General features: G+C 34.9%; 1 protein-coding gene across 6 annotated transcripts in view; it reads left to right on the forward strand.

Annotated features, from left to right (window-relative positions):
• The first annotated feature begins 3,695 nt into the window (after positions 1-3,695).
• Positions 3,696-15,656, forward strand: part of LOC138944723 (ras-related protein Rab-37) — a 93,557-nt gene continuing 81,596 nt past the window's right edge. For 2 of the 6 annotated variants that reach the window (XM_070315631.1, XM_070315635.1), the window contains exon 1: positions 3,698-4,326. Coding sequence is in view for 1 of the 6 variants with exons in the window: in XM_070315634.1 (XP_070171735.1) it covers positions 4,081-4,119 (39 nt within the window). In the remaining 5 variants the exon portion in view is untranslated. Of the gene's footprint in view, positions 4,327-12,612; positions 12,873-15,656 lie in introns of those variants that run through there. The other 4 variants (XM_070315634.1, XM_070315632.1, XM_070315638.1 and 1 more) reach the window with 4 other exon arrangements.

A 15,656-nucleotide genomic window follows, 5' to 3' on the forward strand; every position in this document is an offset into this window, starting at 1 on the left:
TCGAAGGATATATAAAACGACGGGTGCATGAGCTTTTGGGAGAATCGCGAACGACTCACGAATCTATACGTGAATCTTTGTTAGTATTTTTCGTTATTAATTAATATAATAATTTTTCATTATTATATTAATAATATTTATTTAATTATCAAATTAATATCAAATGTATATCATATCAATATATCACACACGCGCTTACTTGCATTAGTCGAGCACGCCCGTTTATTTTAATTACGATGCGCATATACCAGTCGAAATTTTTCTCCTATATTCTCGATCTCAATTTTCAGTCCAACATTTATTTTGATATTTTAAGCAGTCGAGCAGGGTCGCTTTCGTTTTTAAGCTATTTAATCTACAGTTTTGTCAAAAGCTCGCCTTTTAACCTTCTCTAACGGTAAATTCTTTGTTTACTGTGTGTTCATGTTTACAAATGTAGAGGAGCTCAATTTCTATAAATCAAATCTATACATATATCGAAATCTTCTACACTGAAAGACCTATTTTGTTGTATGAAATAAAATTTGTTTGAATCAATTAAATCTCTCGTTTGGATATGGGCAAACAAATCCTTTAGTTAATACAACAACAAAATTTAGTTGGAAAATTTGACAATACTAACGCACAAATTTGATTCAGTGAACAAAATTATTAATTGTATAAAATTAAATTTTTGATTGTTTCTTATTTTAATTTTGTTCACCCGAATCACATTTGTGTGTTTAGTATTATCAAATTTTCCAACTGCAGTTACATTCGCTTTAGTTACATCAACGAAAGTTTATCCATATTCAACAAGAAATTTACTTGATAGTTGTCTCTTGTGATACGATAAGAGAAAGATATATATAGATTATATTCCCCATCTTTTCAATTCTCTCGTCGTTAACGAGAGATTAATCAGTATTTCCCGGACAGACGAATCCGCCATGATCGAAGATGCACTGCATACTTCACATCGCACTACACTGCATAACAATTGACCACGCAGTGGTTATGATATTCAACTAAACGATTTAGCTCAGGTAACAAATACGATTATTTAAAACGCGATGAGATGGATGAGTTTGTTATCGCGACGATAAAATTTTATTCGGATAAACAAGTCCACGCAAATAAAATAGTTTGTTAGCGTAACATTTAACTTCTTTCCAGTAACATAATTCTTATTAAATAAAACCATATTATACATGTTCGGTCAACAAAATGGTTGAACCAAATAATTTGGTTTTATTTAACGAAATGAGTCTCTCAGTGTAGAAACTGAAAGTTGAAAATAAGAGCAAAACTTCTAGTGGATATATACGCAATTGCGTATTTACGTGCGCTCGTACAAATCTGTTTCTATCGCGAGATACTTGCAAACTTATGAGTTACAGCCGAAGAAATGTACTTGACATTTATGTCTTTTAGATTATACGCAAACATTATACGAGTTTTCGTCACAAATTTCTCTCTGCGTATCTCTCCCTGTATATATCGCGTATATATGATCGTAAAGGGTACGAAAATAAATCGTACTCCCGATAATCTCCTGTAACGTTAATCGGCGTCGATCGGCAGAATCGCATCCGAGTCGCCGATCGTAATCGACGAAAATGGCGGTCGCGCCGCCCTTGAACCCCAAGGAAAGTGCTCGGACTTCGGACTCGCCGCTCTCGCCACGATTGGCCGATTCGTCTTTCGTCCGCGCGGGGGTCGAAGGCGCGACTTCCTGTCGCTCGAAGAAGCGTCGCCATCCCGTGGCGAGTCGCCAAACCGCAGAAAGCTCCGTGCAGGCGAATTCATCGAGCCGTCATCCCTCCGCGCGATCCTCCGCCGCACCCTCCCCCGTCAACCCTTACCTCGTGGCAGATCGGGGTTGGTAATTTCAGGGCGGGAGCGCGATTTTATCGGCGGCGAATACGCCGTGAATCGACTTGCGGCAAAACTCGCGGGGGATGACGAGGGCTCTGCTTGTTCCGATTGCGAGAGTATTTTTTTTTTTTAAATAGATAAAATTATATTTTTCACGATGCGTTTAGGATACATGTATTGTAGATGTTTAAATCAACCATATTTTATATCTTTATTAAAATCCCTGCGAACTTTATGAGACTATCTTTTTCGCGATTGCTCTTCTTTAACAATGTAAAGCTGTTTATAAAATTTGTCATTATTACACGATTGAGATTAATATACTTCTCACGAGATAACTCAATTTTCATAAATCGTTCCTTTTTCAGAACGTCTCGTTTATGCTTTTCCTCGCCGACTATTGGAGACTGTGGTCGTCATATGTCAACCTATTGTTGACAAGTCGTTTAGTATCGTTTGATCCAACGATACTATCATCACCTCGAGAGATCAAAAACGTAAGACACATTTATCTTTTAATTATCAATGTTGCTACAAAAGATCGAGTATCTTGTGCGTAAATGTGAATGTGTATACGTAGTGACAAGATACTGAATCTTTTGTAGCGTGCTCTCTCGCGTATCTATATAAGTCAGCTTTACTTGCACTCGGATAAATTCTAACTTTTCACGTCATTCTCAGAGATGTCTTAAAAATTTGCATTTGCGTAAACGAATAAAGCTCTGATAACTTTAAAACTACAGAATACAATTGTCATCAACTGTACATAATTCGTATGGACTTTAAATTAACGAGATGGTCATCGATAGTACATTGAATGTTCGATTTAACGATGCGACTGCGAAACACTTAGTTCGTAAAAAATTTCGTTAAAAATAATAATATTGTAGTAGAAATTTATTTTTAAAAAAATCCAGGATTTCTTTGATATTTCTACATCATTAGAGAAAAATGCACTCTCTCTCTCTCTTTCTCTCTTTCTCATTTAGAAAATATAAAACCAATTATCTCCAAAAAGAAACCTATTTTTTCTATAAACAATATATTTATTTCTCTCCCAAAACTGCGTTGCTACATCTACTCTCTCTATCTTAGATATATTTTATTTATCTTATCAGTGCTCCCCCCTTAATTACTTTATTTGTATCAATGGATAGTTCAGTTTACATAGGCAGAGAAAAAGAGAGAGCAAATTTTGAGAGAAAGCAGAATTTACCTTTGCGGAAAATGCGAATCTATCGAGAAAGCGCGATAAAAGAATTGCTATCATACAGGTGATATTGCTCCTTAACATTTACAGCTGATCGCAATGTGTCAAAAGATTTCTCCAATCTGCTCCTTTTAGCTGCTGCAATCGCTGTGCTTATTACTCCCCTTTTCTCCTCTTCTCTTCTCTATTTCTTCAAAAAATATATATTTTAATGTAAGAAAATTAAAAAAATATTTACGCGGTGCGAATTTGTGCAAAATGTGAAAAAAAATGAAATGCGACACGATGTCTTCTCGATTTAATATTTCCATCGTCTGTAATTAAACATCGATGCCTCACTCGCATTTCATCTGACAGTGCGAGTTTCTCGCAGGCGAGGTTCCCATGTCGAACATACGCGAACACGTGCGCGCGTCCGATGACGCAACACCCGCGCGAATTGGCGCACGTGACGTAACGGCGCGCGAGCTCGCGTCGAGTGGAGAGAAGTTAGCGCGAATTAACCGCCGCGCGCTCGCGTGCGCCCTCTTCGTCCCTTCGCGCTCCTTGCACTTCCGAGAGTGGAATATGTGCTATGTGCGTCGCGGAAACTCGCGTTGCTGGGGCCCCGCCGACACTCGCGTCCTCGCGTGCGTTCCGGATTTCTCGTCGCGCTCGTTCCATTGTGCCGGCGGGGCCCCCGTCGCGTCAGCTGCGCGACAACCGTGACTCCGTGCGTAAAGGTCAGGCTAGTGAGTCACGTGACGGACGGCGGGCAGAGAGCGTCGTCACGACGGACGACGAGGACTCGTTCTCGAAAGGCGTAGGAGCGGTGACTCGACGAGAGTGAATCGCGAGTGTACGGTTAATCTCCTCGCGCTTCAAACTCCAACGAACGAGTCTTCGATTCATCATCCAAAAAGGAGGGACATTCGAGGGAGAGAAAGAGAGAAAGAGAGAGAGAGTGAGGGGGAGTGGTGGGATCGATAAGGCGAGGAAGAAAGAGGGAAAGTAAGACTTGCCCGTTCGCGTTCATGGGAAAAGTGGGTCGACCTACCGCACGGCGATGGAAGGTGAGTGTCTCCGTCGTCGTCGTCGTTACGTCACCGCGGCGCGTTATCGGCTAGAATAGAGTCCGCTTATCGGGAAAGCGGTAACGCGGTGGTAAAGTGATAGCGTCTCGGCGAGAGGACTCGCTGAATATAGGTGTGTCGATGTTCGATTTCCGATTGGAAGATGAGATTCTCTGACAGCGAGCCACTCAGTCGGACTCTTTAAAGGTAGGATCAATCTTAATAATTATTTGAGTAACCGTGTCTACGCGACAAATGCAACAGTCGTATTTTGTAACTGTGTGCGTGCGTGCGTGCGTGTGACAGCGCGGTCTCATTGTCAGTGTTTCTCAAATAAACTACTCGTTGCATTTTTAGAAAAACTAATCTTTTTAAAGGATTGAAGCAGCACTTTTTCAACGACTCTTTTTTTTTCAGCGTCTCGATTATCCTAAACGATGCTATATCGCGGGAATGCTCGTGTCATTTTAAAAAGGAATATTTTGTGTCGGGCGTGAAAAGAACCAGCGAGTTGCGATAGTTTGAGAGAGCGTCAGTTCGTTCTTTAATATTTAATTTTCACTCTATAAAGTCATATGTAAGACGTAAGACAAGGAAATAGAGAAAAGCGATATTCATACGCGACCTTCATGTCCATCGGAACGCGCTTCCAACTTCAATACGAGAATGGACGTAACACCTTTCGGGGAATGGAATTTAATCAATATCGCATTGTCGAAGCGATGTTTCAAAGTCACCGTCTATGTCTATAGGTGAAACTTTTCTCACAACAACGAAGAGAAATGTTCGAGCCTTTGATATTTATTTAATTTAATGTACAATAGCTTTATGATATATACTGGGTGGCCCATTTTAATCCATCCAGTCGAATATCTCAAAAACCAAGCCCGGAAGAGAAAAATGTTTCGGACAAAAGTTGTTTGGTTTCGAGGGTGCCATAAGATGGTACCATTGGTTTGACCTTAAAGAGTCATTTGAAGGTCACGTGAAGGTCAACTTTAAAATCTTAAATGGAAACCCCCATTTTTTATTTAGTATTCTTGTAGCTGACATCGAGAGCTTTCCAAAACACTATAATAAAGTAGTTTTTTATTAAGTACTTTTTGAGTTATTTTATATTTTAATCTGACATATTTTGATATAAAAAATTAAATATCTCGTAAAATATTTAGTTTTTCATAATCTTACCGTAATACTTCTATGTACAGAATAATGAGACGAATCAATTAGTATAAAAAAAAAAAAAATTGTTTTTAAGAAAATTATTTACAATGTATTTTTTTAAACAATTATTTGTTTTTTTTTTGGCACTAATTAATTTGTCTTATTATTCTGTACATAGAAGTATTACGGTAAAATTATCGAAAACTGAATATTTTACGAAATATTTTATTTTTTATATCAAAATACGTCAGATTAAAATATAAAATAACTCAAAAAGTACTTAATAAAAAAATACTTTATTATAGTGTTTTGGAAAGCTCTCGATGTCAGCTACAAGAATACTAAATAAAAAATGGGGATTTCTATTTAAGATTTTAAAGTTGACCTTCACACGATCTTCAAATGATTTTCCAAGGTCAAATCGTTGTCACCATCTTATGGCCCCCTCGAAACCAAACAACTTTTGTCCGAAACATTTTTCTCTTCCAAGCTTGGTTTTTGAGATATTCGACTGGATGTATTAAAATGGGCCACCCAGTATATATTATACAGAACTTGATTTATATAATATTTTATAATTTTTAGACAAAAATGTCTCGATTATAATTTCTTTTTCTAAACGTAAAGTTGTTCAAGTGATTATAAAAATTACCATCCGAAAGAATAGAACAATGAATCGTTAATAAGATATGTATTTACTGCGATAGACATATCGTCACTTTCGATAGTACGCATGCGTGACGAGAAGTGTAACAAGTTGTTGAGTATTTATGCATAACTTCAATTCACAGCATCTAACCGACTACCGTTAGTTACGACATCATTTCCATATATCATTCGGATCATTCGGACACAAATAAAAATGTATAATAATTAATTATTAATTCGATTTTAATTTCTTGACACATTGCTCGGACTTCTTGGTTAATTAAAAATGTAATAAGTTGAAGCTTTAAATTGTTTACAATATTTATGTTTAATTTATTAATTCAATTTTAATTTATCTCAATAATTTATTTAATTAAATAATTTATTTAATTTAGAATTATCCGCCGCTTTAAAATGCAAGAAAACATAAAAAAGATAATCCTCCTGTAATTTTCGCTCTGACGATTATTTTCGCGCCGCAAATATGATCGATCGATGAACTTTCCATGTGAATAATAACAATAACTAAAAATTACGTTTCCAATTGTAAGATAACAGGATGCGATATGATTTATTATTGGTAGAATTCACTGTTATAAGTCGCAACCCCTATAATTGTATCGCGAAGATGTGGAGATTAGATAGTGCAGATCGTGTGGGTATAAAACGGCAGGTCATAGACGTGACTTCGAAATGACAATAGAACAAGATTCGATCTTGCCACGTGGATGTTACACGTAAAGTCGACGCCTGTCGTTCATTTCATACGCGATCGCCAGATAACTGTTATATATTCCCCGTGATAGCAAATTATATACGTAGATTAATCAATATTTAAGATGGCATTTTGGTGGTTGATAACTTTGTGGCCGCGACTGTGTGTATAGGAGATAAAAATCTTCTAGATATTTTATTATTATTTGGCTAAATTGTTAAATAAGAAAGTTAAAAAAAAGAACGGTTTTTTTTTCTGTCAAATCCAAGAGAATAATTACTCCCCATAGTTTTTCCGATGCTAAATATAATCCCTGAAAATATTATATTTTATATAATATTATATACATCGTGTATCAATTTATAATTCTGTTATAATTTTAGGAAATTTCAGATAAAAATAAACTATTTTAAAGTTTTTTATAGCGTGTGACGTGTTCGAACAATTTCCTTTTATTGGAATTTAATATTAAGATTAAGAGTAACAGAATTTTATAATTAAGTATTTAATCTATTTCAAGAAAATTATAAATTATCGAAGATTGCTGAATCGATTTGATGACACATTGCAGATATCGAAATAATAATAATAATAATAATAATAATAATAATAATAATAATAAAAAAAAGTGGGCTTTTGTGAATATTCAAGATTCGTATTTATATGGGGTTTTTAAAACGGGTTATTGATTAAGAGAATCCGATATTAAAATCGACAAACATAATATGATATATAGGGTGTTACAGAGCGCCCGTATCAGCAGTTTTTTTTTGAGGAAACAACGTATTTTCGTGAAAAATGTTTCATAAGCAAAAGTTGTAGAGCTCTAAGTGGTGCATTATATAACAATATTAGTATGACCTTGAATAGCACCGTCAAGGTCATGTAAAAATCACATTGAATTTTTTTAATGGAATTCCCCTATTTTTCATTACATATTCTTGTAGCTTACCTCGAGAGTTTTCCAAAACGCTATAATAAAGTATTTTTTTATTATGTACTTTTTGAGTTATTTTATATTTTAATGTGACATATTTTGATATAAAAAAATTAAATATCTCGTAAAATATTTAGTTTTCGATAATGTTACGGTAATATTTTTATATACAGAATAATGAGACAAATCAATTAGTATAAAATAATAATTGTTTTTAAGAAAATTGTTTACAATGTATTTTTTTTAAACAATTATTATTATTATTATTATTATTATTTTTGCACTAATTGATTTGTCTCATTATTCTGTACATAAAAGTATTACGGTAAGATTATCGAAAACTGAATACTTTTGCGAGATATTTAATTTTTTATATCAAAATATGTTAGATTAAAATATAAAATAACTCAAAAAGTACTCAATGAAAAAATACTTTATTATAGCGTTTCGGAAAGCTCTCGAGGTAAGTTACAAGAATATGTAATGAAAAATAGGGGGTTCCATCAAAAAAATTTAAAGTGATTTTTATATGACCTTGACGGTGCTATTCAAGGTCATACTAATATTATTATACAATGCGCCATTTAGAGCTCTACAACTTTTGCATGAAACATTTTTCACGAAAATGCGTCGTTTCCTGAAAAAAATTGCTGATACGGGCGCACTGTTACATCCTGTATATCAATATGCCGGGCATAGAATGGACAATTAATTACAATCTTGTTAATATCTCGAAACACTTATTAATCTTAATCTTCACAACGAATTTCTTTCAATTAAATGTTCCAACAATGCCTTTAAATATTGAACAATTTTTCTAGCACGTCACATAGCTAACTTTTGATGATCTGAAATCGTTTAAAATTGCAACGCGATAATATCTTTCTAAAGTCGAAATCGTATCGAATACATAAAAAGAATAAATAAAAAATGAATAACATAAGAAGAAAATACAAGGAATTATTATTCTCTTTTTCTGGAATTTCTTTCTCTTTCTTCCATGGAACCGTTGTAACCGTTTGAGGATCGACAAACTCGTCGGCGTCTGTCGATCGATGTTTCCAGCGCGTGCGCGCGCGATTTGCGATGCACGACAATTTTGCGACGCGTGTAAACGTAATGAAAACGTGGCACAGGCTCGTAAAACAGCAAGCGGGACGTACCGGCGACACGTAGGTAGGAATTATACGTAGCCGTATGTGACTAAATATAGAGAGACGACTTTTACCGCGACGCGACACCCGAACGATCGACGGGCCCCAATGATCTTTCTACTCGATTGAATTCGCTCTCATTAAGACCACAGCGAGACAAGACGCGTCGTACAATTAAATGTCGCCGTAATTCTGCGGCCGAAGATATGGGATCGATATTCGGTAGATCGTATTACACGTCGACGATGGAATTGATTGAAAGCCCGGATGCGAAATGTCAAACTTCAGTCTTACAGAAAATTGAATTTGGAACAAAAAAAGCTCCCATATAAACATAGATTTGGAAACGCTTGGATGAATCATGATCATTTTTTGATGATTTTTAAAAATAATTTCAAGATCCTTCATTCATTTGAAAACAGTAACGAAATAAATCTGATGGGTAATTAAATAACAAACTAAATTACACTAATTTCATTTAATTCTAATATTTCCGTTCAAAAGAAAATAAGCTCAAAACAACGAAAGAAGCAGAAACTTACCCATATTAAGTTAGCCCCCCCACCAACGCCAAATTAAATCAAATACATCAAATAATTTAGTGCTAATTATGTGCTAATTAGTTGCCGTAATCCGAATTTTGTTGCTCAAACCGTTTAGCAGGAATTTACATTCAAAGTGGGGGGTGCTAGCTTGACATTAAGCCAGCCCCCCCCCTCATAGTGAAAAAAATATATATAAAGCTCGAATCAAAAAATAAAATACACTAGAATTTGTTGCTATTTTGTTGCTCTAAAATAACATAAAAATATTTTTAAAAAAGTATATAATTTAATTAATACCATTATATACTCAGTCTCGCCGCGCCGTACCATTCACTTGCGCGAAGTAAATAAAAGTAAATAAAAAAATGTATCGCTCGCATGTATTTGATACTAAAATAATCTGTGGACAATATACTGTCGAAATATATGAGAAACTGAATTTGTTGCTCGTCTTAAAGTATTAAAAATCGATACTTTGTCGCCGCGGACCCTATACGACGCGCTCTTATATTATATAAATTAACTAAAAGAATTTGTTGCTCGCATGTTTTTGATATTAAAATAATCTGTGGACGATGTACTATCGAAATATATAAGAAAAAAATGAATTTGTTGCTCGTCTTAAAGTATTAAAAATCGATACTTTGTCGCCGCGGACCCTATACGACGCGCTCTTATATTATATAAATTAACTAAAAGAATTTGTTGCTCGCATGTTTTTGGTATTAAAATAATCTGTGGACAATATACTATCGAGATATATAAAAGTTTGAATTTGTTGCTCTTTACAGAATACATATGATTATCTTTTATCGTTCTATATCTCGAAATTTCATTTTTGTTAATTTCAAACAGTTTTGCATATATGTATATATATAAAAAGACATAGCAGTGTCTTACGTCAATATGTAGTATATATGTTTCTTGAAAAGAGAAGCCTTTTCATGTCATCGTGCCGAAATGTTCGGCAGCGCTTTGTATCGTCTGAAAGTAGATAAAGGCACGTTTTGTTTTGACATCGGATCCGCGTCGCGCACGACTATCTCGCGTTCCTTCTTTTTTATAGATTCTTATATATTTCGATAGTACATCGTCCACAGTTTATTTTAGTACCCAAAACATGCGAGCAACAAATTCTTTTAGTTAATTTATATAATATAAGAGCGCGTCGTATAGGGTCCGCGGCGACAAAGTATCGATTTTTAATACTTTAAGACGAGCAACAAATTCAGTTTCTTATATATTTCGATAGTATATCGTCCACAGATTATTTTAGTACCAAAAACATGAGAGCAACAAATTCTTTTAGTTAATTTATATAATATAAGAGCGCGTCGTATAGGGTTCGCGGCGACAAAGTATCGATTTTTAATACTTTAAGACGAGCAACAAATTCAGTTTCTTATATATTTCGATAGTACATCGTCCACAGATTATTTTAGTACCAAATACATGCGAGCGATACATTTTTTTATTTACTTTTACTTCGCGCAAGTGAATGGTACGGCGCGGCGAGACTGAGTATATAGTGGTATTAATTAAATAATATACTTTTTTTAAAATATTTTTATGTTATTTTAGAGCAACAAAATAGCAACAAATAATACGTCTCGATAATCGCGCTTGTGTGAAGAGCGTTACGGAAAATATAGGCTGGACGGATAGGTGGGGGGAGGGGAGGGGAATGTCGTCGAATATCTCTTCCAAGAACAGGAGCGAGCGAGTTTTTTGCGAGAAAAAAATCGTGCAAAAAACCTTCGCGATACGAACAAGGATAAGATAACGAAGCTCGAGCGATACTTTTGCAATCTCGCGATTATTTTCTGGCGAAATTATACATATCATTGAAGAAGAATCATATATTTTAAAAGAATATTAAAGTATATTGAAATACGAAACGTGTGAAAAACGCGACGCGAAGCTTCACCAATTGTAAAATTTCTCATTTAGCTGTTGGTACTCGTGGTTTCTCGCGGCATTTCAGAGACATCGATTAACGTTGACATGTCACCCTTAATTGGATTTCAGTAACATCCATAGTTTTAAAACTAACCAATCACCAATCAAGAATCGAATGACCGTGATTGGTCAATTTTACAACCATGAATATTATTAAACCTGACGTGTAAAATTAGTCGACTAACTGTCGACTAACCGAACACATTTTTTTTTTCTCTTAAATAAGAATATTTTATTAGGAATGTTCATATGTGGTGTGTGAGCTGCTTTTCAGATATATTCCTCCTTGAATCTTACACATTCTATTCAACGATTATTCTCGTTGTATTATCGTTTCGCCATGAAAATTGATCGAGATTTTGTAATATAAGCTCTCTCTCTCTCTCTTTCTCTCGAGCCGCGCTTCTTTGTTTATATCTGAATGTTTTCATCCAACTTTTTCGAACGCTTCTGTACCGAGACGTTCGGCGACGCGGTCCTCCCCTCTCCTCGCCTACCCGTCCAGCCTAAATTTTCCGTAATCGTGTCAGTCTCTTCACACAAGCGCGAGTCTCAAGACGAATTACGGTCGCGCTCCGTGTTTCTCGCGTCTTTTTATCCGTCGAAAGTGAGATCCGCGTACGAACGAGTGTCGGGGGGGTCTTGTATCGAATAACAGGCGATTATCCGAGTGTAATATATTAACCCGTGTAATCGTGATTAAGGCATCTTTCGATATATATATACTCGCAAACGACAAGATTTTTCCCACGCATCTTTTATCTATCGAAAATGAATTTCGCATCCGAACGAATATTCGAAATATCCGAATCGAGAGTAATTTGTAGTTTTGATATATCGACTTTATAATACGATACAACGATCGATGAATACATTATTTAACATATTTTTAGGCGCTGAAATAATTTACTCGCTGTCGTATATAATAATATTGCGTTGAAAATATAAGCGCGTCGCGTTCCACACGTTTCTGCTTTAATATTCTTTAATATTGTTTTCAAATGTAATCCTTTTTTCAGAGTTATATTCACAATTTCATAAATCGAGATCGCAAAAGAGCGTCGCTCGAGCTAGTTTGATTTATCTCGCGCAGGATTCTTCGCGTACGGTTTATTTCTTGGAAGAGACGCGCTCGCTCCTTTTCCTGGAACGGATATTCGACGACGCGTTCCCCCCTCCCCATCTACTACTACTCAACCTGCCTAAATTTTCCGTAACCGTTACAGTAACCGTCGTATTGCATTAGCGTGCGAGATTGAAATATTCTTTCCGTATTTCTCGCCTTTTTTTATCCATCACAAGTTTATCCCGTGTATAAAGTGGATGTCGTGAGTATCGAGAATGTCGATTAGAATCACGGAAAATCGTCTCCGTCCATTTATTAATACGCGATTATATGTTCTTTCATGTTTATAATCGGCATGGAAATAATTTTACCGCGTCATTGCATATGGCGGATTTTGGACTACGAGTGAAATAGTGATTATGAGAATAGTGATTATGCATGAGTGGACAAATTGATAGACTGTCTCGTCTCAATTTGAAGCGAAGGGAGCAACCGGAAACGGAAAGGATCTCGCGATGACCAGATGCGGAAAGAAGTGAGACATGCAAGGGCGGTGCATCGGTCGGTCAGTAGAATTTATTATTAAACATTTAAAATTGTCAATATAATTTTTAGTTTATGGAAACAATAGTATTGAAAAATCGGGGGGGGGGGTTTATTAATGATTTATAGCTCATGTATAAATATTTAGAATTATAACTGACCATATTATCTTTGCCTTGATTATTTCTATTATTCGTCATTGATGATTACTGATGATTTCATAATTATAATCGTTGAGCGCATTAATTTTACTATTTTATTAGCATTCGAAATCATCATTAATACGATTACATTTTATTTAACTCTGATCACTCTGTAATCTTAACATCCTTAACGCGTCATTTTTAGAGAATGAAAATTATCAAACATGTGCATTAACGAAATTAACAATATGCATGTCAATTTATTTTTTAATTTATGGAAACGATGATATTGAAAAATCGAGTTGTTTTTTGATTAATTATTTATAATCTGATAATCATATAAATATTTAGAATTAAAACTGACCATATTATCTTTGCCTTGATTATTTCTATTATTCATCATTGATGATTATTAATGATTTCATAATTATAATCGTTGAGCGCATTAATTTTACTATTTTATTAGCATTCGAAATCATCATTAATACGATTACATTTTATTTAACTCTGATCACTCTGTAATCTTAACATATATCTTTAACGCGTCATTCTTAAAAAAGCAAGAGGAGCAACAAATTCAGTTTCTTATATATTTCGATAGTATATTGTCCACAGATTATTTTAATACCAAAAACATGCGAGCAACAAATTCTTTTAGTTAATTTATATAATATAAGAGCGCGTCGTATAGGGTCCGCGGCGACAAAGTATCGATTTTTAATACTTTAAGACGAGCAACAAATTCATTTTTTTCTTATATATTTCGATAGTACATCGTCCACAGATTATTTTAATACCAAAAACATGCGAGCAACAAATTCTTTTAGTTAGTTTATATAATATAATAGCGCGTCGTATAGGGTCCGCGGCGACAAAGTATCGATTTTTAATACTTTAAGACGAGCAACAAATTCAGTTTCTTATATATTTCGATAGTACATCGTCCACAGATTATTTTAATACCAAAAACATGCGAGCAACAAATTCTTTTAGTTAGTTTATATAATATAATAGCGCGTCGTATAGGGTCCGCGGCGACTAAGTATCGATTTTTAATACTTTAAGACGAGCAACAAATTCAGTTTCTCATATATTTCGACAGTATATTGTCCACAGATTATTTCAGTACCAAATACATGCGAGCGATACATTTTTTTATTTACTTTTATTTACTTCGCGCAAGTGAATGGTACGGCGCGGCGAGACTGAGTATATAGTGGTATTAATTAAATTATATACTTTTTTAAAAATATTTTTATGTTATTTTAGAGCAACAAAATAGCAACAAATTCTAGTGTATTTTATTTTTTGATTCGAGCTTTATATATATTTTTTTCACTATGGGGGGGGGGCTGGCTTAATGTCAAGCTAGCACCCCCCACTTTGAATGTAAATTCCTGCTAAACGGTTTGAGCAACAAAATTCGGATTACGGCAACTAATTAGCACATAATTAGCACTAAATTATTTGATGTATTTGATTTAATTTGGCATTGGTGGAGGGGCTAACTTAATATGGGTCAGAAACTTGGAAAAAAATCACCCTTCGATGGTCTTTATGTAAACACTACATTTGTAGTGCAAATATTACAAATGCAAAATGTTAAAATGTTTTTAAATTTTGATCATAACTAATTATACTTATACAGAGAGTACTTATTAAATATAAGTTTGTAACGAAGCGTTTTCAGGCCTATGTTTATACAAACATTTTTGTTCCAAATTCAATTTTTTATAAGATTCTGAAGTTTCATCGATCTGAAACACCTGGAACTATATAGGAAATTTATAAACTTGGGGATCTGTGAAAATTTTGAGATGTTCTAAACTTTCTAAACTTAATATGGTGATCTTTATTCCACAAGCATCGGTACAAGTTACAAGAGACTTTCTAAAAGCTCTTCAAAATTTTTTACTTGAAAATATTTTATCGAATTCTTGTTAGAGTGAGATGCGCTTTCGTCATAAGATTCTCGAAGATCTCGATAGCTTTTACGTGGCGGTTGTATACTGATTAAGCAGCAAAAATATTGTAGTTCAATTTAATAGAATCTCTTGCGTAAACGTTCTTGCACAAGTCGTTTCATAGAATGGATGACAATAAAATAATGACATCTCTCTTTCTCCTCGAGCGTGCTGTTTCTGATAAACGTTCCCGAGCGTTTCGCTTGACTGGCCACAGAAATCGAAGAAAAAAACCTGGAGTGCATCGAGTATTGTCTTCAAGGACAGAAAATTTCCGCGGTAGATGAACGAAGGATCCTAGCGGAAGAGCCGCCTTTTTCTTACAATAGTCGTTCGACATTTCTCAAATCGAATCTATCGTCTTATTAAAATGAGAAATGTCGGAGCTCAATTCGCATTGAAATTTATCGACGAAATAAATCGATGAAATACTGTACGAGAAGGGATTTGAAGATAAAAAATTATGCGCATTACTCGAGAAGAGATTTAAAGAGAGGTTTATTATAAAAAAAAATGTTGACTCCAACTCCGTCGCTATCGTGTTTCCGAAACGTAATATAATTTGCGAATCGTAATTACGGGCGTAATTAGGGCGAATGTACGATTGGCGGAGGAAAAAAAGAATGCCCTTTGCATCCCTCGCTTCCCGATCCCTCAACGGATGATCGGCCGGCGAGAGAAGAGCGCGAGTAAGAGGTA

Source organism: Polyergus mexicanus, unplaced genomic scaffold (assembly GCF_030449975.1).
Source record: "Polyergus mexicanus isolate NDT 795.1 unplaced genomic scaffold, iyPolMexi1.0 SCAF_2, whole genome shotgun sequence".
Lineage (NCBI taxonomy): Eukaryota > Metazoa > Arthropoda > Insecta > Hymenoptera > Formicidae > Polyergus > Polyergus mexicanus.